Consider the following 23,345-nt stretch of genomic DNA (forward strand, 5'->3'; position numbering starts at 1 on the left):
GTGTCAACTCAATACTACGTCATAACCACCACATAGTTGATTTAATTGAGTATTCGTTTCGACCGCTGAACGATCATAGATCACTCAAATGTTCAGATTAGTAAACTCTTAATCAAAACCTTCTCAGGTGAGGCGAATAGTAACCTAGAACAGAGAAATGTTGAATATACACTAATGACGCCCGAGTGACCTTCAGTATAAGTACAACTGGTAATTATAATGTAGTCAGTCGGGAATTTTCATTTGCTTCTAGCTTTGATTTTAACATTTTAGATGAAAGCATTCTGTAAGCGGTGTGGTAATAGCGATCTGTCTGGCATTTATGATAAATCTTGTGAAATGAACCACAAGAAACCAGCGCGAAGAGGATTACGATGCAATTTAGTTTTTTCCTCGATTGATTTTTTTCGCCGCATGGATATTAGCTGCTGACTTGATGTGTGTCTTCGGAAGAATCGCTTTGGAAATAAAGACTTATAAATATTCCGGATGCTGGGCTCTCCTTCTCTGGGACCGGATGGCGTTTCTCTATTTTGTGCCATCTCCTCACTAGTGTGAAAATATTCTGTCAAAGCTTCATTCGAGAGTTCCTTAACTCAAACCTCAGCGCAGAAATTCCTTTGCTCACTTACCTTCCGACCGGCCTTATTCCCGCTGAAAGGAAGCACTGTAACTTGCTCTAGCGATAATGGCTTCATAAAATATATATGGCAATATTTCGGATTTGAATTTTTATATTTTCCAGTGCTTCCGAGGAGTTGTTTCCCATTCAAATCGAGAACAATTCCACGCCATGCTAACGGACTCGCCTCCTCATTTGTTTTTTTTTTGCATTGCACATTTACCTTTCGCATCAAATGCGTATAATTGGATTTATTTGAAAAAAACGCATTTGCAGGTTGTCTCAAACATTAGTCCCAAGCATGATAATAGGAGAACATACTAAACATCGCATGTTGCGGAAATGCCTTGCTAACAAACGCAGTTCACACGCAATACGTTTCAATGCTTTCGTTTCATATTTCCGTAAGTGGAAGGAGTAAGTAATCACCTTTTTATTACGTTCTTCATCATCCAATTGCTTAGATTTTTCAATGAAGAGGTAAAGAAAGTGTGGATTATAAGTCGAGAACTCTACCTAGCACTTTGAACTCGAGGATTATTCATGCTAAGTGATCCAATGAAAAATTTAAGCCACAATCGTTCAGTGATGCATGGAATGCGGTTAGCGAGTCAACTTCAATGCTCATCACTCGTCTCAGAGAAGAGATTTTTTGTATGTTCTTTACGTAGAGTGGATGAGAACTTGACGTACTGTTTCCGTTATCATTGGAAGTTTTGTTTATCATTGTTTATGCACTTTCGTTTCACGCTCTAATGCCGTCGGCGTTCGAAATAAATGATCGACCTCGAAAAGTATTCATGATATTTGGAGCGGATGAAATGTAAGTTGATATCCTCTAGTGAAGTCCATAATTCATTTTCCTACGGAATACTATAGTGAAAAATAAATACCAGGTTTGTGTGTCACGGTCCAATTAACAAATCGTATTTGGTCATTTCCGTCTGATGATTATTATGGACAAAAGGCAATCTCATCCACATAGGTGTCCATTCGCACCACTAAGCAGCTCTCTTAAGCTGTGACTATTCATTCGAAAGTGCGCCATTTCGGCTCGGTGGATGTTGTCGGGTATTTTGATCAAAGTGTGTTCCGGTAGTTCGGGAGTCAGGGGTCTGTGGATGTGGTTGAATTACTCCATTTTCACCGTGGATGGTTTATTAAAAAATTCAATGCCAATGAGGGGGGGTGGGATACATTTTTCTCTGGTTTTCAGCCGTCGGAAATCGAAAACTCGACCTTGGGAACGAATCGTTCCCTTAATATAGAATATCGATCCAACCTCTCCTCCAGAGGACATAAACAATATTATTTTCCCGGAAGACTTTAGCAATTTATTTTGCTCCCTCAGATAATAAATTCTCCTATGCAAAATCAAATAGATGTTTACAAAAATTCTCTACCATCAGTTAATATCTACTTGTAAAATTGCATGTTGCAGGAAATTTATGATAATTTTTTCCAAATGTTGACCCAACTGCCTCTTATTGAGTCTTTACAAGCATATTTCGCTAAGATATTCTCACTTTTATCGGGATACAGAGATAAAATATAAATACATGCTTTATCGTAGACAGTAAATATGTTTAACTGAAGAAAATAGCTAAGCAATAAAATCCAAAATAAATATTACGATTGTAACAGTTTTCAGCTGTAAGATATCTGATTCAACGTGAAAATTTATGGTTCCATTGATTTCCGGTCTTTGACGTAAAATATCGATCGGTGATGAATTAGACTATCTAAATTGAATTGGTATTTTTGGTAAACTTTTAACAAATTAAATATAATTTTGGAATTTAAATATTCTTTGTCTCTTTCTAGTTAAATGTTCTGTTTTTTCATTAAGTGCAATAAAATCACAGTCTAAAGATGTCATATCTGGATTTAGTAAAAAAATATGCATTGTTATGACTAAGAATAGGGTAACAAATAATAAGAGGTCAGGTTTCTACGTAACGGCGGGAAGCATAGGGGAGCGCACCCAGGTAGGCCATGATCATGTTCGTGGGACGTGAGTTTTCGTGGGATGGAGCGATGGCAGAGGAGCAGGGAAGTAAGAGGAGAGAGAGGTTAGGGAACGTGGGAGGGAAGAAATTAAAATTCAATGATAGATGACTACAGTGCGTAGATAAAACTCAAATGAGGACTTAAGCTTAGAATTCGAATAGAATTTGTAAACAAACGCTTGAAAGTTTGATCACGGCTATTTGTTAGTTTAGAATGCCTATTTTTAGACTTATGGAATCGAATCATCAAGTTATTACGACAATATTTTTGCGATAAGCTATTTTCTCAAGTTCTTGGTCCTCAGAGTGTTAAAAAAAACATCTCTTGTAAAACTGTTCGTGAAGCACATTGCATATATTAATAAGTATTTGTGTATGTTGCTCTATTCCTCACGTAAGATGTGAATTGTAATCTTTTTCTTCTTTGTAATGCGAAATTCCATGAGGGAAAAATCGAGTGCCATGAATCGTAAGGTCCACTGCCGAAAATTATCTGCAATTAATGTTTTTCACGCTACTAGTAAGTTCTGTTGGTAATAATACGAAGTAAAGATGTCCGAAGTGATTTACAATATACATTCAATCCCGAGAAACCAGACGGAAATCTTGCTGATTTCCTGGTGCGGTGTTACTTTAAATTAATTTACTTTTTTTCGCTAGGCCCTCCTTACCTTCTCTCTTCATATAAATCGACAAATAGTTTTTGGGCGAAGAAATTTCCTTGTTCTAGCAACGGAGTATTTCATAACTCAATATTTAGAAAGTTAAAATATCAGTAATTTCTGAAGGCTAAGCATTAATATGAAATAAAACAGAAGGAATAATCACAATGGGAAATTTATTTTATTGATAGGGAGGCATTGGGATTTTAAAATTCGTTTCTGCGGTTCCTGGAATATCAGTTCTGTTGCAGTTAAGGATATGCCATGGATCCTCTTTCGAACTTTGTAAGAATTTATAGATTGGTTATTGTCATATACATGGCCAAAAATGTATTCAAAATTTTTAAGGAAACGATTCGAGATGTAGAGTATTTGCTTCCCTTCTTAGCTATTTTTTGTAAAAAAAACTTCAAATTCACAACTGTGGTATTGATGAAGGCAATATATCATTGGTTCAAAGAGCCAGCGATAGAAATTGGGGTAATTATTTAATTATATTTCATTCATACTCAAAATTTACAGCTCTTTTTATTTCATGTGCATTAAAATTTTCAATTGCATTGTTTAGTTTCCAGATACTCTGGTATATCAGAGTTAGATGAATTTCCATTAGTGTAGTCACATTGAAGGTAATTTCTGCCTAGTAGTAGAGCAATGCGGATTATTTTGCAACTCTTTGAAAACAGTTTAATATTTTTCATAGTCATGACGAGTAATGCGTCATCCGAATTTGACGTGGTTATTACAAATGACGGATTTGAATCGCGATGTTTGGATCGATAACTCTCGCGAAGTGGGAGTGTCGAGCTTCGATAACGTCAGATGATTTTTTTCCCTGCATCGCTTATGAAAAGCTGGCTTGTCTCTCGATACTACGGTACCATCACCATACACGCAACGATTTAGTTTATCGATTCCAGGAAAAGCTAATGCAGAAATAAATTATTTTATTTGCATTCTCATGCGCTATCCGAGAACATAATAATCACGCGATATTCCGATGGTGAGATGGTGCACGTGAATTTATAAACTTTCTTCTCATCTTCCATTTTGCTTTTATCAAGAATTCCTTATTTTCTAAATACTCGTGGTACGCTACTAAAGGTAACTGGGTTTTTTCTCCGAATATCTTATGTTAGAGAATTAAAATTCACAGGTCGCTACACACATGCCAAAATACACACATTTTGAGAATCTCGTCTCTACCTTTGAAATAATAAAGCCATTTTCATCCCTATACTTATTGAACACGAGACGAGAATGAGAGAGATTTTTGTTTATGACCCAGCAACGCCAGTTTCCTTGACAATGAAGGAGATTTTCACCACAGATTTCAATTCTCTTCTTTTGGTTTCTGTGTGGAAATCCTACGTCAGGGTTGGTGAAAAAACTAAGAGAAGATTACGTGTGAAAAAGATGCTGAATTTTTCATATAATTCTACTTGATCAAAATTTGGTTTTTCAAAGAATGCAACAAAATAATTCCTTGGAGATAAGCATGCGTGTTTTGGGTGTTTTGGCGTCAGAAGCCACATCACACATCCACTGTAGAAAATGGGTTGTGAGCATAGTATATGTTGCGTTATTCTTCTGGAACTGTGGAAAGTGGAACTGTGTTCCGACAGTTTTCAGCAGATATTTTTCAGCGCACTTGATCCTAAGCATCTTCTTTTATTTGGCTGTAACTAATGCCATCGAGCATCCCAAGCCTCCTCTCGTTCCCTCACTTTCTTCGATTTTCACTTCTATTTATCCTTATGATGAAGGAATTCCAAAAATTTAAACCTAAAACTGTCATGTGCATGGCTCTTTTTTACAAGAAAATCCGGCGCAATGTATGCCCAACTCAAGATGTCTTCCTCGTTTTTCACTTCTCTCAGGGCTTTTCTTCCCCCTCCTATTCCCACCAGTACTTCAACCTCCTTCAGTCTTATCAGTCCACTGCGTCTTACACATTCTTTTCATCAAATAAATTTTGAAACTTTTTAAGTACTTTTATCTTTCTTAGGAACTGCTCATATTTCATCGTTTAGGACAGATCCAACTGGACAGATCCTGTTGACTCTGTCAATTACCTTTTCCCAGTTGACAAAACATACGAGGTGGGTCCTACAACTATCCGGCCTGCGTTCACATCTCCGCATTGGTGCTAATCTTCGTCATCCGGGCCGTGGCATCCTTCAAAGTTGTCCCCATTTGATTGAACCACACGTTTTCAGCGAAGGTGAAGATGCCAGTCACCGCTCGACCAAAGACGCGGTCGTTTTCTTCTTACGGCATCACGCAATCTTTTCAGAACTTCAACGTAATATTCTTTGATGATCGTCTGACTTCTTTAGGCAAATTTGTGGTGCACAACACCCTCACAATAAGAAAAAATAATTAAAAAAACGTAATTCGGATACTTTTTGAACATACTTTTTACACCCACAAATGTGTGTAACGTGATTTACGTAGCAATTAGGAAATAAGGCAAAAAGGGACTTCCTCTATTTTATTTCATCGCTAAATGAACCAGTTAATGCTTTGAAGGTAATTGTAATGGAATAGAAACTATGTAATATAAATCTTGCAGCAAAGAAAGTAGCCATTTCTCCGCACTTGAGTGATATTTATATTGTATATTTTATTATTGTTCATACATATTGTTTGAGGACAACTATCCTGTTATTAAGGTTTCGCAAAGATTAAATTCCGTTTCGCTCCGGTAATTTCAAGCCAAAATTATTGATATTTTTAAGAGTTAGAAAATTGATTTCTTTCGATTAACGAACTATAAAATTCACAAAAAAGTTAAACTAGAAAACTTTTAGGCATAAAGTATTGTAAAAAATGAGAAAAAATGCATTCGGATCAAATAAATACATTTTAGAAAGCATAAAGATAAAATATCCAAGTTCACATCTGTCGTAATCTTATTTAAGCCCTAGGTCAGTGCTTTAACTTCTTTAATCTTACCAAGTTCTATATTTATTATTCCAATGTGGCGATGAAGAAAAGTTGTTGAGTCAGGTGTATTTCCCTTTGATCACGATTCTATATTTCCTACAGCACACATATAAGACTCAGGGACAAAAGTCCGAACCCTCTCCACTTTCATTTAATTGTATCCGGATTTCCCGCAAGAAATTCAAGTGTTGATCAATGGTGGGCTAACATGCATGTGACATTTTTATAGGTTTGAACAGGCGGACCTGATTGGCGAAAAATTAGCAAACATGAAACATCACGAAACTGTTGTCGATCAATTTTCGCTTTTACATTCTTCGACTTCCTTGTCAGGACTACTTTCTCCTCAAATGTATGTTACCCTCATTCGCCAACATCTTCCATGCACGGTAAGAAGATTTTTACTCCCAAACTTTCTTCAATTCGAAAGGCAGGATTACCGGTTGTATTGAATACATTTATTGCAGAACTTTCGTGTGCTTGTTTAGTATTTCACATATATGAGGAGATAGTTTCGCGAGAAAATTATCAATGAATGTTGAAGATATAGTTTCTATTCGTCTCTTAATTGTTCAGCCAAATGGCATAAGCAGTAAATGGGTGGCGATTTCTTAAAATACTAAGATTGGGGGGGAATGGAAAAAAGCGGAGGACGAGAAGGAAATGCCTTGAAGGAGACTCCTCTCTCCCATGTGTAAACCCTTGATGATCCCATAAAGTGGCCGGTCGGTTGTGTTCGGGAGTAAAGTAATGACTGTGACCTGTTCAAGTTAAATGAAGCTTGTCTGAATGATACCTATGTCACAGTTCATGTCCAAATGGTTTTCGTTTAAAAAAACCTTAGTGTTTTCAATCAAAATTAGAACTCTAGATTCATTGTGCTCCCATTCGCTTAGTGGGGTTTGTTATTTTGCATTTTTAATGTTTATCAAGCAGTTAAAAAGGTTTATGATATTACTTGACCGTTGGAAATAAATATTAATTTCCCTCATTTATGTTAATGTTCCCGTGATGTTAGGTGTATTTATATTTTATAGAGGGTTATGTTGAATTGAGTACATAACTTAGTGATATTTGGTTTTAAAATATTCTTCGAGGATAACGCTAAAATTGACAAAAAAACAATCCGTTTTACAAAAAATTCATCTTGGTACTGTTTTAAGCTTTCATTTTCTATATTTAAATGGGATATTTCTCCTAAGTTTCCCCAAGTCATTTCGAATCAGAGCCCGGCGTCTTAGGGAAACTTGTATGTGGACAGACAGTTTGCGAATGTCGTGAACGAAGAAAGAGCGTACTTTTTTCTCCGTTCCATCTGAACTTGTTCTTTGATCAGTGACCGTTTGGCACACTTCTGAACGCCCGCAGAAAATATTTGCGGGCAAATGAGTGATGAAGGTAACCTGAACAGTGCTAAAGAGACCGTGAACACGTAACAATCCATCTCTGAATTGATAGTTCTTGGGCTTCAATTATTATTACCTGGTCTACCAATGGGTCCAAAATATCCTCGGTTAATTTTACGGGCCCGCTTAATGTTGCCATAAAAAAAGAAGTGTACCTTAAATCATTTTAATAAAATTTGATTTTCTTTTTGTTTATCCATTAAAGCATAGATGTATATTATAGAGCTTAGCATAGCTTAGAGTTTGCTCCCATAAGGTACAACGTAAATATTTTTTCAGATAAATACATTTTCGCCAATTTAACGTTTAAATTGGCATATTTACGATTGAAAATGAAGATGTGCTAGTTTAAATCTAAACAGAAGTGATGAAATAAATTGTATTGAAGTTTTACCAGGATTATTTTACTGCATAACTTAAGGTAGTTTATAAAAATCAATATGAGAAGAAAAACTGCATGTTTCTAAATTGTGTATTTCAAATGCAGCTCCAAGTACATAAAGTTTACATTTAGGAAGTCATTATTGAAATTCAAGGGCAAATAGATTTATAATATTTTACTCATTCCTAAATTTTGATAACGCCCACACGAAGTTAGATCTCAAAAATATTTGTTCAAATCTGTATATATAGGTTAACATTAAGAATATTTTCATGATAAAAAATATGACTTGAGTATATAAAACTGAAAATAGAGAAAATTCATATTCGTCATTTTAAAAAATGCCAATTGTATTGTATTGAGTTTTAAGAGAAAGAAGAAGACGAAGGCTCGACTGACTTTATTGTGGGAAATTTCCCCTAGCGTCAATATTGTGTCCTCTGATCGTTTGTCGTCCGCTCACCGATTGTTCACGACCAAATTCCCCACGCATGGTTTGGACAGCAAACCGGCCGATGGTTAATTAAAATTTAACTATCCGAAACTACTCCCGCGTATAACACCCAAAATAACGACTCCGCTGACGACGATTGATAATCGCGGACGCCGATGGACGGGTCCCGACGCATGCAGCAGTGGAGAAGGAATGTGGTGTGGTACTACCCAATAGGAGACATGAAAGGGGCAATCCACTCCCCCTCCGCCCCTCCGTCCCCCGCGCCCCTGGGTCGCTCGGGACCCACTGGGGGGAAGGGGGGGTTATCGTCTCTTCCACCGTGGCCACCTGGCCGTTTCAGGGCCCTCTCTCCGGAGTCCCGGGCGGCGACGTGGGGCTCTCACGCCTCGCCTCCGCACGCGCCGCTCCCGCTCGTGCCCCTGGCCCCCCCTGGCGGCGGCGCTCGAAGTGCCGGGTGGGCCGGAGTTGCAGCGGCCGGCCGAGAGCCGCAGCCCCAACAGGTACGGCACATGAGCCTTCTACCCCTCCTCCTCCCACCCCCCCGCACTCACCCCTCCCCAATCCACTCCTCCCGTAAATTATCGCGCACGCCCCACCCCACTCCCCCACACGAACGACACAGCCAAAATCCACTCCCTCTCCTCTTTGGCACTGCCCCCTCCCCACCCGACTCCTTCCCGCCCCCGGGCACGAAAGGCGGCTCCTTCCGATGTGTGTTGTGTGAGTGTTAGAGCATGTGACTATTTGTTCTTACTATCTCTTTTTCTATTGACGGAGGGTATCGCCCGATGGGTGATAGAACCTCCTCGTTGACGCCATTCATTCACTCCCCGCGACTTAATTGCGGTAACGGATGGTGTTCCAAATGTCTTGTCTTAGACTATTAGATATAACGTTCGGAATTGCCAATGCAATGGCCGAGTGATTTTTACTCCCATTCCTTCCTTCTTATTCCATTAAGGCGAATCCCACTGCAGAAATCAACATCCGACTGTAGCTGCGGTAAGAGCACCTGATCTCTCTTAAGTGTCGCGGCCGCAAAACAAAAACAATATCAAGTTTGTATCAAACAATATCAAGTTGTATTCTGATGCGATAATTTATGGATCATTCGCTCGTATGTAATTCGAGAAATATTTGGGTTACCTGGAGATTTGTTAGGCAAATATGAATGGAATGGTAGTGACCATTGTATCACACACACACACACACACATATATATATATATATATATATATATATATATATATATATATATATTTATATTTATATTTATATATGTATATATATGTATGTATGTTTATATATGTATATAATGACCACTCTTCAAGAACCGTTTAAAAAATAACTTATTTTTAATGAAACGTATCTAGTATTGCACTGTGAAGAGATGATAATGAAATTGAAGTAGCAATGCTTTTCACGGGATTTAACCATCAAAAACCTTAGTATGCCTATACCGAAATGCAAGTAGAAAGTTTATTCTCAATTTATTTCATATAAATGGTCAAATAAATGGGAAAGTATCAACTCGTTTACCGGCGATTTCTCTTCAAACGAATTGGAAGATGACTTTTGTGTTCCCATTTATTTTTAAACGGTGTCGCGAAAATTTATTGGAAATAAAGCTCAAATATACCGAGAAACACACAAAGAAGAATCGATCTTTTTTGTGAGACTTTGATGGCAGACGCAAAAGAGATTAATGTGTAATTGAAGCCAGAAGAAAGGTTGAAGAATTCCGTACCGAAAAAACCAATGATTCCTTACATTTCATGCAGGTATACGGAGAAATCAAGCACTACCTCAACTTTCAAGCCTAATATTCTTGTATTCCTTATATAAGTTGCTATGGTAGTTATGCCTTAATCATGTAGCAATTTCCTTATAAAAACGAAATGACTGAGTATGATATATTTTCAAGTTGTCTCACGATTAAAGAAGGTGGATAATTATTTGTTCAATTTCCCTTTCTGTTGCTGCATTGTTTTAGCTGAACTAGTGTTGGTTTCATAGTAGCAAAAATATTAATGCGTAAGTTTTCTCAATAGACATTTAAATCTTGGCTAAATTTATTGATGACCATTAAATTTATTTAATCACGCCTAAATCTGTACTAGTCAGAGTCGTAAAAAATGCATATTTTGCTCAAAGGAGTAATTACTAGTTCGTTGTAGTAGGTTTTTGGGGAGGCGGCCGACAGCTGAGGTCATTTACGCCATCAGGGATGGATAGAAAAGGATAATACCTGTAGATGGATTAGCCTACGCTTAGCGAAAGGCGCTATGGGGTCCACAGTTTAACGTCCCATTCGACGGACGGCGTAGTCACCCAAAGTGCCCTCCACAAAACATCTCAAGTAAGGATCGGGATACCAATGAAAATCGATACCGATGAAGACCAGGATACCTCTAGCATTCGATCCCGGGCCCCCTGGATGGGAATCCAGTGCGTTAGCTACCGCATCATTCCGATCCCCCTTATTATATTGTAGAAATACTAAAAAATAGAAATATTTTCCTATTACGATTGCATTCTTTTCTAATGCGAAATACAGAGTTATTTTCCTTGAGGAAGAGCTCGAGCCAACCCGGCAGAAAATTCCTCATTTCTTTCATGATGTGAAGCAAAATAAGACATAACTATCAAGCCTATGAGATAGAAAAAAATAACGGTGAGGAAAAAGAGCTACAACGCTTTTTTTATTTCGTTCTTAAGAGAACCCGACACATCATGAGACTAGATGTTGGCCATCGACTCGATGGTATTCGATTTTTCAACCTCATGAAACAAGATATTATGTTAACAGATAGTGCATATATGTTATTTTACCTTATTATGGACTGATTCTCTAAACCTTTTGCACAAAAAGATAATGCCTAACGGGTTCAGAGAGTCATCTCAATGCGCCACGACTCATATAAGATCGCGCGATTTAGGACTTTGACCGTTCCAGTTATAAAGAAAAGATGAGGCCAAGTTCACCAATCGAATTCCCATCATCATCTGCAAATTTTGGAAAATAGCTGTAATTTTGAAATGTGCCTTTTTATGTTGCTCTCTAAAGCAAATGTGGTCCCTTCGACATCGTCTGTCACGAGAAAGTCATGCTCCTTCGTCCGGTTAAGCCGCGATGTCGTAAGCACCTCAAGCTCTTTCTTATCGAAAGCGGTCACTATGCTGTCGAGGATAAATAATGCAATCGTTTCTTCTAAAGATTACCTCTCAGTTCTTTTCCCAGAATTATAAATTTCCCAAGATCAATATGACAGTTGATATTAAGATGGTATCGTTGGTCATAAATTTCTGTTGAGTTTTATTTTCAAACTATGGCGATGAATGATACTCAATATTTATCTTGATTTCCTTTAGGATTTATTTTATTTTTAGCTAAAAACTGATAAAATAGAACTCCGATTTTGTCGTATATTATATCCCTGACTTATGTGATTTTTTTCAGTGCTGCCCTCTTTTCTTCCACTGGTTTCCTCTGTTTGATATTCATGTGTACTTGAAATATTTGTGAAATTTGAAGTTATTTCGAAGTGACAATTATAATATGGCATATTAGGGATATTTTTCAACAGCTTTTTGCAGTTTATTCTTGTTTCTATTTCTGAAAATACTCGACATCTAATACAGCAAATCATATATTTTTGCTGAACGAGCAATGAAATGCAAACTCCAAGTTGGAGATGTTGAAATATACAAACCTTGGCCGTAATTGATTTCGAAAAAATCCCAAAAACTTCTCAAAAGATCACTTTAGGAAAAGTTAACAAATATATAGTATAATTATAAGTTGATAACGGGTCAGGTACCAAACATGGTGATCTGACTCGTTTACTAAAGAGATTCACCTTTTTTTGAAAAATTGGATTATATTTTTCCCATCGACGTGCATATTTTAACCTGATAGATTTTGTACAGCATTCTAGTCGATTAAATCCTCATTATATCAGCAGTTTTTATACCAACAGAGAAGAACGTAGCAATTTGATTCAATTTTACACATGAATTTCTTTCAAGAATGTTCATGCGAACAATCAGAAATTAGCTGGATGATTTTTCTGTGATACCTCATTTCATAACTATTGCTTCTAAGATGTTTGTAAGTAATATACTGTAGCTTTTACTCGCGTAACATTTAAATAGTTCGCCTTTCTTGATAAATGCTACTCTGACGATATTTTGTAGAGATTCTACTCCAAGTTTTGCGCCTGGACTTTGTTTTAAATGTTTTTCTATATTATTTTATTCAAATTATAGTATCGATTTTTTTCGAGGCAGTATGTGTAGTTTGTTCGGGATAAGTTTTGAGAGAACATATTTCATGACCCTATTATTTTTTTATGAAAAAATCAAAAAAAAATTTAATTCTTTAGTTTATATAGTCTTAGTTTCGGCTTTGTTGTGAAGAACATATCATTGCCAAAACGGGCCCTTTTTATGTCTTTTATGCTAAAGAATTCAAATTAATGTATTAAAAAAAAACAATTCCTTGTAGATATATATTTCTATAGCATTTAGTTACAGGGTTTGACTCCTCTAATATTAGTGTTTCCAGGGAAATAGATGCATACTTTTGGAAAACATATCTTACTATATATATATATATATATATATATATATATATATTTATTTATTTATTTATTTATATTGTGTTTTGTTAGGAGTAATAAAATATTTATTTGGTTGTTGTGTCCATCCAAAAAAACTACCTTAACCGGTAGATTACTTAATAATAATTTCACACGCCGTCGGGCTTAGTACTGGGTGATCTCTACCATCACCTACCAAACCGACCTTCGGGTTTATTACTGTGTTTATGGTTATATATATATATATATATATATATATTTATTTATTTATTTATTTATATTGTGTTTTGTTATGATTATATATATATATATATATATATATATATAACCATAAACACAGTAATAAACCCGAAGGTCGGTTTGGTAGGTGATGGTAGAGATCACCCAGTACTAAGCCCGACGGCGTGTGAAATTATATATATATATATATATATATATATATATATATATATATATATATACATATCTGCAAATTATGACATCATGCCTTGACAATACCTTCTTGAATACCCCATATAGGTAGATATATACGGCCATTGAATTTTTACCAGAGCCGTGAATGTTTCTGTTGACCTCTTGTGCAACAGATAACGGTTTTATCTGCAATCGGGAAAAGTGCGCGATATTTCGCAATCTTCGGATAAGTGGACGCGGAGCTCGATAGGTGTTTCCAAACAGCTTGGAAGCATTGATACCTGCTTTATCCGTATCAAAGAGATATGCCTGATCTGCGGTGAGTTTTTAGGCGTAAAACAGCATCAAACAGTAGCTTATCATACGTGGATCTCTTTCTTTCTAAATGAATAGTATGACGTGACATCCTTCGTAACGTATCTCTTTTTGCAATCTTCGGATTCAACGATTCAGCGCCGAGGTTTGAATGCTCAAATTCATTATTTCCCGAATATCTATGTGGAGTCGTTCTTGTTTCGTTTTCCTTAATTCTTCGAGTTTTCACATTCAATCATCCAAAGCAATATAGAGAAAATCAGACACAGGTTACAGGTATTAACCTTGACGTACAAACTGCCAACAGAGAGCCGCCGGTTTGGTTTCTTCTTGAGAATTCGGATTGAATGTGGCTTCCATAGGGTGAAAAACTTAGAGCGTAAAATTAATAAAGCCACAAGATAATTTAAAGTGAATTCTAACACATATTAAGGCTGATTGTTACTGCTTCAGATTCATAAAATATCAATTTCGTTGCCACTGTAACACTCCAAACAATGTCTTCATTCACTGAATCTCTGCATTCGCCGAGGGCTTTACGTAAGATTCACATTTCGTGAAGCCTTTTGTTCTTCTTGGAGAAGATCATCCCTCTCTTCTTCTTAATGCAAACCCCAAAACAATTCCATATGACTGATGCGCAGAAACATCTGTTTTCTGTAGTTGTGTGTCGTAAATGGTGGTCATAAATATCATTGACATATTTTCTTCATGATGACGCTTTTATTTATCATTTCCTCAGATAAAGCTCCAGACGTTTGACCTTTTGACGAATTGTTTCCCGCAAGAATTATTTTCCCAGACAAATTCATTAATTCATCCTATTTTGTTTGCATCAGAAGGGTGGCGTGAATCGCACCATTTAATGGCAATGGTGGATTGAATATTCAAACTAAATATCCCAAGTCTGTTGTTTTGTGCATTTCAATATATGAACCCTTGATTTTGTGGCATTTTTCAAGCATTTCGAATACTAGGCTGTCCAGAAACTTCTATGGAAAACCCTTCTTAATTAATATTTGTTTCCTTTGAAGCCATTAATTTGCTGACATTGGCGCTCGTACAATTGTATTGTACCTTAATTCTAAAGTCGTCGTTAACCTCGCAGAGCACATTTCCATGCACAGGAAATTCAGCCGAATCGACGTAGGCCATCGATCGGGGAGGGGAAGGAATCGATTGGGGGAGGGCATCTATTCATCGCCAGAATCCACCCTCGAGGACGAAGGGACGCCTCGTTTAAGGACCTCGTGGCATACCTTCGCTTCCGTTTTCTTTTGTCTCCGTTGTAACTTCTTAAAAACATAACCAAAAACCTGCGGAGTTCACCCAAATAAAGAACGATAACGAATTTCGAATTTTTTTTTTATTCATTTCCCCCCACGAATTTTGAGAGACAAGATGTCGACATCTCTCCCGATCGACGCGCGCTAAGTCGGCCAAATGTGAGACTGATCGACTCTTCGTCATCCAAGACCGGATTTTTCCGAACGCACCGATGGTCTCCCTTCCACCCAGCCCACCGCCTGCACACGAGGAAATGCGGTGTGTCGCCTCCGTTTCCCCTGGACACCCCAGTCCCGAGACCCAGGCACTTATGGTTTGGAGCCCGGCCGACGGCGTGAGTGGTGCGCGCCTTCGTCGAGAGGACCTCGCGGAGCGACCGGGATATTTCATTGAAATCACGGTGATGGGGAAGGAAGCAAGCAACTCCCAAGTGCTTCATTTGCGCCTTAATGCTAGGGGCGTGGTGCAAGAAAATCCCCGGGGTCCGTGCGACATGGACGACTGAAGCGAAAAACCCTTTCGCAAATGTCATCCCTCTCCTCTACATGCGCTGGAGTTCCGGTGTGAAACAAAGGAATAACGAAAACAGTTCTCCTCTATTTCATCGCTTAGCGGTATATTGATGATGAGTTACTTCACCACGAACATGAAGACCGACGATTACCCCTGGATAGTAGTAGTAGATTTGGTTGAAACCCAAAACAGAAGAAAAAATAGTTTCATGCAATTGATCATTTGCCATTGTCAAATTTTGCCTTTATTAAAAAAATGTAAAATATTTAACAACATTTTCATGTGAACAAAATTTCATATGGTTGCATATATTTAAGAGCTATGATTGGAATCATTTCAAAATCCAAAAATGTTCTTGGTCTTAACTGAAAATAGTACGAAACCTTTGAAAGGAAAACGCTTAGGGTCACTCACAAACATTTGCTTAAGCATGTGCCGTCCTCACAAATGCATACGCGCGGTGCATAAAATTGAACTTTTTAATCTGAGCTGGTTGCTATATCTGTACTCCCTCCCCATTGAAACATTTAATGACGTGGGTTGGGATATTAATAATATTTCCTGAAATGCACAACACTCTATTTACTTTCCACTTCCGCTTGCCGTTAGAAATATTGTTATCAGTGGCATTCAAGCGGTTTGTGCCTATTTGTGATGAGCGGAATAAGAAGCGTTGCACTCGCATATTTAAGAAAATGTTATTAGAGACCGCACTCCTCATTTTGGTCAGTGGGAGATCGGGAAGGGGGGACAAGAAAGCATGCATTTTGCCTGGAAAACATAAAAAAATTTCAATCACCTGAAAATGAATCTTTCTCGCGGGGGAAAAAACAATGGGTGGGGGAAAATGTTATATGTATAGAGAGAGAAAGAGAGAGAGAGAGAGAGGATGGGGTATGGAAGGGAAGGGGGTTGGGGGAAGTGGGAATTTATGGGGGGGCGGGTCGGGTCGATATCGATAAGTCTTTACGCGATCGAGTGGGTTTTGAAATCGAGTGGGTTTTGAAATCGAGTGGCCTTCGAGATCGAGTTGGTTTCGAGATCGAGAGGGTCTGGGTCGATCGATTGGTTTCCATCGAGCGAAGGCGATCGAGTCGAAAGGCGGGGCCGGGGGGGGGGGCGAGGAGGCCTTTGCTGGGGGTCATGGGGACGGGGAGAGGGGCTCGCTCCGTACGCCGTGTGAAAAGAAACCCCGTCCGCCCTTTCGCAGCAGGGCTTGATGCTGGTGCGTCGGTCCGGCCGCCGCCGTCACTCCCTCTCCGGGGCGGAGTGCTGCCCTGGGCTCCTGGCGGCGGACGGCATCGCGGACCCAGGAGCCGACGATGACCCGCTGCGCGCAGCCTACGACGACCCAAACATGGTGAGTGCGAACACATAAAAAAACAATACTTGGCTACAGAGGAACTTGAAATGTATTTAGCGGCTGCCGCAAAGCATATTATAAAAGTAATGAGCAAAAATTAATATATATATATAAATATATATTATATATATATATATATATATATATATATATATACATACTAAATATTGATGATAATAATAAAGAGCCAGAATGCTTCCACCTTCCTTGTGGCAAGAGTGAGACCCACCCTTGACTTGCCAAAACTAGAAATAAAATATGAGACCGCACCCTCGCCAATCCTCACCCTCAAACCTCTCTCTCTCTCTCTCTCTCGCTCTTTTTTCCCTTATGCTGAGCAGTGAACTTGATAGATCTCGTTTGACGGGCGAACGTAAGAGTCGTAGGCCCGTTAGGCCTCGCCGCTTACTTTAGTTAAAACCCTTTGGTAGAATCCCGCTCCTCTCTTCGCGCAAGCTGAACCCGTCCGCAGACACCAGCAGCTCCCCTTAGCGCAACAGTTATTAGGAACTTGATTAGAACATTATAGGTAACGCTTTCCTAGAGAAAAATATTCATCATCTTATCACATCACATCTTTTGTCTCAATAGGTTCTTCAAATGATTCTGCAGGAGGAGTTGTGTCCGCTGTCACTTCGGAATGCGAACCATCACCAAAGGTCATTAAAACATTTAGAAATTAAGAAACAAAGTCTACTTGAGGAACTTGTATTCTATAGGATCAATTAATTTTCCTCCTCAATAAGTATAATGTTTCCTCCATGAAAAATCATGGCAAGCCCTTAAAGTAATTTACGCCTCTATAACCCTTGCCACCTGTAACTTGAAGGCAAGATATCAGGCAAATTTCAAGAAGGACGTTCAGGGCGTCGATGGTATCAAAAAGAATGCAAAACACTATGTTGCGTCGTCAAAGAATAACTTAATCGCTCATGTTTCTATCTAATATACCTACTTGTTCTATTTAAAAAAATTAATTAGATTTTTAAATTTACATTTAGTATGTTTTTAGGGTATATATCAATGTACTCCGAATAAGCAGTTTCCTTGCTCAGTCCAGACATGTGATTAATTTAATGATTACATATTTAGCCTCTAAATCTTTTCAGGCGCGAAAAAAATGGGAAAAGTTTTTGCAGTTCCTTATCCCAGTCTCACAGGTTCACGAAGTATTTCCTTTGGTAAACATTCTGTCACAGGATTATTTTCAGAACTGTACCAAAAAATATGTTCAGTACTACTAATTTATCATTTTTTATCGTGCATCTCACTCATTGTAAAAATGAGTACATTTCATAATAAAATGAAACAATCATGGAGAAAGTATTAGATGAAATTAAATGATAGGTTTACCACATTTACTATAAAATCATCTTTATTTAAGATAGGGATTGAACTAAAGTGAGGCTGCGAGGAGAATTTGTTAGGAATATTTTGGATAGATAGCTCAAGCCCGAATAACCTTGATAAGCATAGGAATATATCATGCCTGGTGGATTTATTTAATTAGTTGGACTTATAGAGGAGGAGGAACGATTGAACACTGTCATTAGCATTATCGTACTCTTAGATAAAAGGCTAGCCACTAAGAAACACATTTCATCGCCAAATTGGAAACTGGGTTCTTTTTTCTTTTCTTGTCCAACGAAACAATGCATGCTGATTTCCGACATCGACCTTTCTTCAGAATTTGAGCATTAACCCTACGTGTGGGAGAGCAGGGATCTTCATTCATTGCAACATTTCAATTCCTTGTGACTGAGACCCAGATAATGTTCCGAGAGAAGATTCAACAGAAATAACCGGCATGACGCCTTCCTCAAAATAGACAATGCTGCCACTAGTTCCATTTCATTTTACTTTCACAAGTGAACTAGTTTTTAATGGGTCACCCTCCTGTGCAAACTCGCGTCAAGACATACTCCGAGTGAACCCGCTTCACTTTCGTTCTTTTTTCCTCTCCTTGAGCAAATCCTTCTCCAGATGGTTTCGTCTCATGCTGAAACTGGTTCGGATTGATAATGCGCCGACGGCCGCACGTACATGTGCCTCTATTGCCGTCCGAACCATCGAACTACAGAAAAGGGTGTTGGCTCAGGCGGGCGGGCACGCAGGCGACGTCGTGAGCGCATCCCATCATCGGGCGCAAGAGGTGAGCTCGACTCGGCGGCAGATCACACTGTCGGAGGGGAAGGGAGCGTGGAGCAGGTCGACTCCCGAAGGCAGTGGGAGTGAAAGAAGACAGGCTCTAGAATCGAAGGAAAGGAAAACGACGATTCCGGAAACTGTGGGTGCCAATGGGTTGAAACTAATTTCTTGCTTCCAATTTCGGGGAAGGGCCGAGAGCTTCGATGTTGCCACTCAGGATGAAATATGCTCTCTGCGTAATTTAACTACGCAAGAGGTAATGAAACACAACCGGTTTCTACCTGCTAAAATTGTATCCTTGACTTTTCTGAAGACGATCATTTGATCCAAGACCGGTTGCCATTTCTCTTTTTCTTTATCGGAAAATCGCGCATTTCAGTATTTCAATCCTAAGAGCAAGTGTGAAACAATTTACAACCGTGTGTAATCAAAGGTCATTTAAATGTTAAGCTTTAATGGTGTTTATATATATATATATATATATATATATATATATATATATATATTTATATATACACTCATTCAAACACGAAATCCCGCCATACGGCGAACAAATATTCATTCACACATGGAAATGTAGTAACACGGAAGGGTTGAAAAAAAAACTTAAACAGCAACAAATAATATAAGAGCACATAAAAATAACACTCACACGTCATTTCTTAATAATTTCGATGGAATTTAGCTCCGTCTTCCTCAGAAGAAACAGTAGTACTCGTATATAGTAGTATGTATGTATATGTATATATATGTATATATATATATATATAACTATATATATATATATATATATATATATATATATATATATAGGAATATGTATATACACATATATATGGAATATATATGCATGGGTGATCGTATATATTCCAGAGGTATATATTCCAGGCATCTCGTATAGGCCTTCAGGTTATCATCTAGTGTCATGCCGAAGGCTCAAATTCAAACAAATTAGGCGAGTGTCCTTTTACGCGTTCTCTAGATGTAATTTTTGTGTTAGGATATGCCTTCAAGTTTCATGAATATATGAGACACTTGAGCGGCATAAAAATAATGCAAAAATTATCTAAAGAAAGCACTTAAAAGGACACTGACATTATAGATAGATTGATGTACATATATATTCACATAGGTTATTGGTACGGAATGAAAAATAACGAAAAACATAGTTGTATTCCCAATTACTTCAATCCATCTTATTATGTATTGAAGTTTTATTGCCGAAATAAAGTTACATGGAAGTTAAAAATATTACTAGGATCATCCCTTTTATAAAGGGCCGTTAAGTTTATTTATACAAATATATATAGCCATAGGCGAGGCCCAATCAGCACGGGTCCAAAAAACAGTGCGAAAAATAAAACAATAGCTCAAACAGCAGATACATAACTGGCGCTCTTCTCTCTTTTCCACACCTCCTTCAGCAATCCATAGATTCCACACTCCACCGACACGCGTATAAAAAAGTATTTATGTGGCGAAATGTCCTCAATTGAAGTGGGGAAGGGGGGGGCGGAGGCGGGTTGGGGCCGGCTAAAGCTTCTCCTCCACCGCCCTCCTCAGCTCCTCGGCCTCCTCCCCCCGACCCCTCGACGCCTCTGACGACCCAGAACCCGGACCCTTCTTGGAGCCCTTCCCGCCCCCGCCACTGCCGCTGCCTCCCTTGGCGCCGCCCACGCCGCCGGCGCCTATGTCGCCGACGCCACCGTAGTCAGCGGGCGGCTCGGCCGGCCTTCCGGACGCCACTTTGGGTCTCGGGATCCTCATCTTCTGCACATCCAAAAGCCACGATTCCATCTTTGCTCACCCCTGTTCAAGTAGGAGGAAAGAGAAAAGGCAATCAGGTGCTTGGCATGACAATTTGAACTCGATTTGGGTAGGTCCTGAACAGTAGAAATCAGACATACTTCCCGAATAAATGCAGTTCATAATGATCATCGAAAACCATCTGCAATTTTATCATAATTTATTCATTAACCTACCACCGGTTCACCGGCTGTGAGAAATATCATCTGGTAACTTCAGCCAGACACTTCGGGTCAGCGGCGAATGCGTTAACACAGGCGAGAGTGTTTGTAAATATACATTGGCATTTATAATTTGGTATATTTTTCATAGTCCTTGTTCATCGATTATTAATTATTACAAAGTTAAGCCCGAGACTATTGAATTCATTCTGCCAAGAAAATCATTGGGCTCATGACTGTGAAACCAGTTTTTGGGTCATGAACTCAAAAGTTGATTCTCGGCCTTGAATAATGAGAATTCACGTTCTCGATCAATCATAATGACCAGTCTGTACAAAAAAAATGAAAATATCCTGGTAATTCGACTTTCAATGCCACATGCAAAACATTAAGTACACATTTGTGGATCACCTCGATCAAAATTCGAATTTTTCAATTTAGAATGACGAGTGTAAACTATCTGGTACAAGGGAATTGATATTGCCAATGGAGAATTTTTCATGAATATGTATGAATCAATTTAAAGTAATTATCGTTAAAAATATTCTAATTTTAAAATAATAATAGACGTCTTAAGGCGAGGGACATTTTCTATAGCGAAATTAGGTTATACGAATATTTGTGTTCGTCCTTTATATGTGTTCCTATCCCTTTTCCTTATATCTGTTTCTGTATATAAGAGTATATATATATATATATATATATATATATATATATATATATATAGTTATATATGGTTATATATAGTTATAATATAGTTAACTATATATAACTATATATAGTTATATATAGTTATATGTGGGTCGCGGTAGTCCAGGGGGTAGAGCGTTGGAGGCACTCTGGGCACCTGCAGCTCCACCCAAGCTAAAGTGATTTTTCGGGTACCAGGTCTTCCTGGGAAACCATAAGCGGCACAGGGAAAGGAACTGGCCCCCCTACCCTAAAGTGTGAATTGCACACGCCGTATAGGGTGAACTCTACCATCACCTACCAAACCGACCTTCGGGTTGATCACTGTGTTTATGGTTTATATATATATATATATATATATATATATATATATATATATATATATATATATATATATATATATATTTATATTTATATATATCGTATATTATTGTTTCAAGGTGGTATCACCCATTCCGAAACCCACTCAGGAAAAACTACAGCCATTCACGTTAAGGTTGGCTTGTAAGGGCAAACCTATTACCTCGTACTAGAGCCTACGACATATGATGCTCACGTATTGAGGGAATAGGGATGCCATTGAATTTTCCTTTGACGGTGATGGTTTCTCACGAAAATCTGGTACACCTAAAATGAAACAGCTTGAGGGAAACTGGGGTGCGTCACACGGATATAAACACGAAACCATCCTTTTCGTAGCCGAGCGCTTTGCCTACTAAGCTGCCACATCATAAACCAGCAGAGGAAAATTCCTCCAAATATGACCGCTGCTGCATTACTAACCGATCTGAAAAGTCAGAACAGGGGAGATGAGTAATATAATCGGAAGTTTCCGGGCCCTCCTTTTGATATTCGGAACCAAGTTCCTGACCCTCGCATCCGGATTATTCGGAAAGTCGCATTACAGTAGAGAGTTTGGTTAATAAAAAAACTGGTTATTTGAATAGAGATAAATCAGAATGGTATCTGAAACCCCACTCTCGATGATTTGCATGTAAAACTTTTCTGGGAACCATCTCCATGCATAAAGAAGAAAGTATGTTTGTACTTCTCGCAATAGTAAAACGTTCCACCGATTTGGACCAAATTTATTTTCCCTTTAAGAACCGTTGCTACGTTCCTGATCACATAAATCTTGGATACACTGCCTCTGCCCTCTAAGAGTCCATCCACTTCACACACGAGAATGTTTCTTAAGTTGACAAGAGTCAAATTTTCTACAGATAAAGGGCTGATTCCAAGCATCTTAAAGTGAGAGACAAGACTCGAATGTCACAATGGACCGGAAGTACCTCGCCTGAAGGCTCTAAGTTTAAAATACTTCGAGAAATTTGAACCGTTCCAGATACCCACCCGTGTCACAATTAAAATCAACAAGATTTTGTGTAGAAATTCAAATTAACTGCGTCAGATGCCGTGGCAATATCTTTCAACGGGGGTCAGTCGCTGATGAGCACCATAATGTAACAAATTTGAAGTGTAAAAATCATTCGCCTGGACCGGGTTAACAAATTTAATGTAGTGAAACCTCCGCGGATTTTCCACCAGGTCAAGGTGCCA

General features: G+C 38.4%; 1 protein-coding gene across 1 annotated transcript in view; it reads left to right on the top strand.

Annotated features, from left to right (window-relative positions):
* Window positions 1-23,345, top strand: part of dysc (whirlin protein dyschronic) — a 209,279-nt gene that overhangs the window by 118,055 nt on the left and 67,879 nt on the right. Inside the window, exon 9 of the mRNA XM_071590149.1 lies at window positions 16,828-16,977. Within this exon, the coding sequence (XP_071446250.1) occupies window positions 16,828-16,977 (150 nt within the window). The remainder of the gene's footprint in view (window positions 1-16,827; window positions 16,978-23,345) is intronic.

The sequence above is a fragment of the Hetaerina americana genome, unplaced genomic scaffold, assembly GCF_022747635.1.
Source record: "Hetaerina americana unplaced genomic scaffold, ioHetAmer1.1.p SCAF_1, whole genome shotgun sequence".
In the NCBI taxonomy this organism is placed as follows: domain Eukaryota; kingdom Metazoa; phylum Arthropoda; class Insecta; order Odonata; family Calopterygidae; genus Hetaerina; species Hetaerina americana.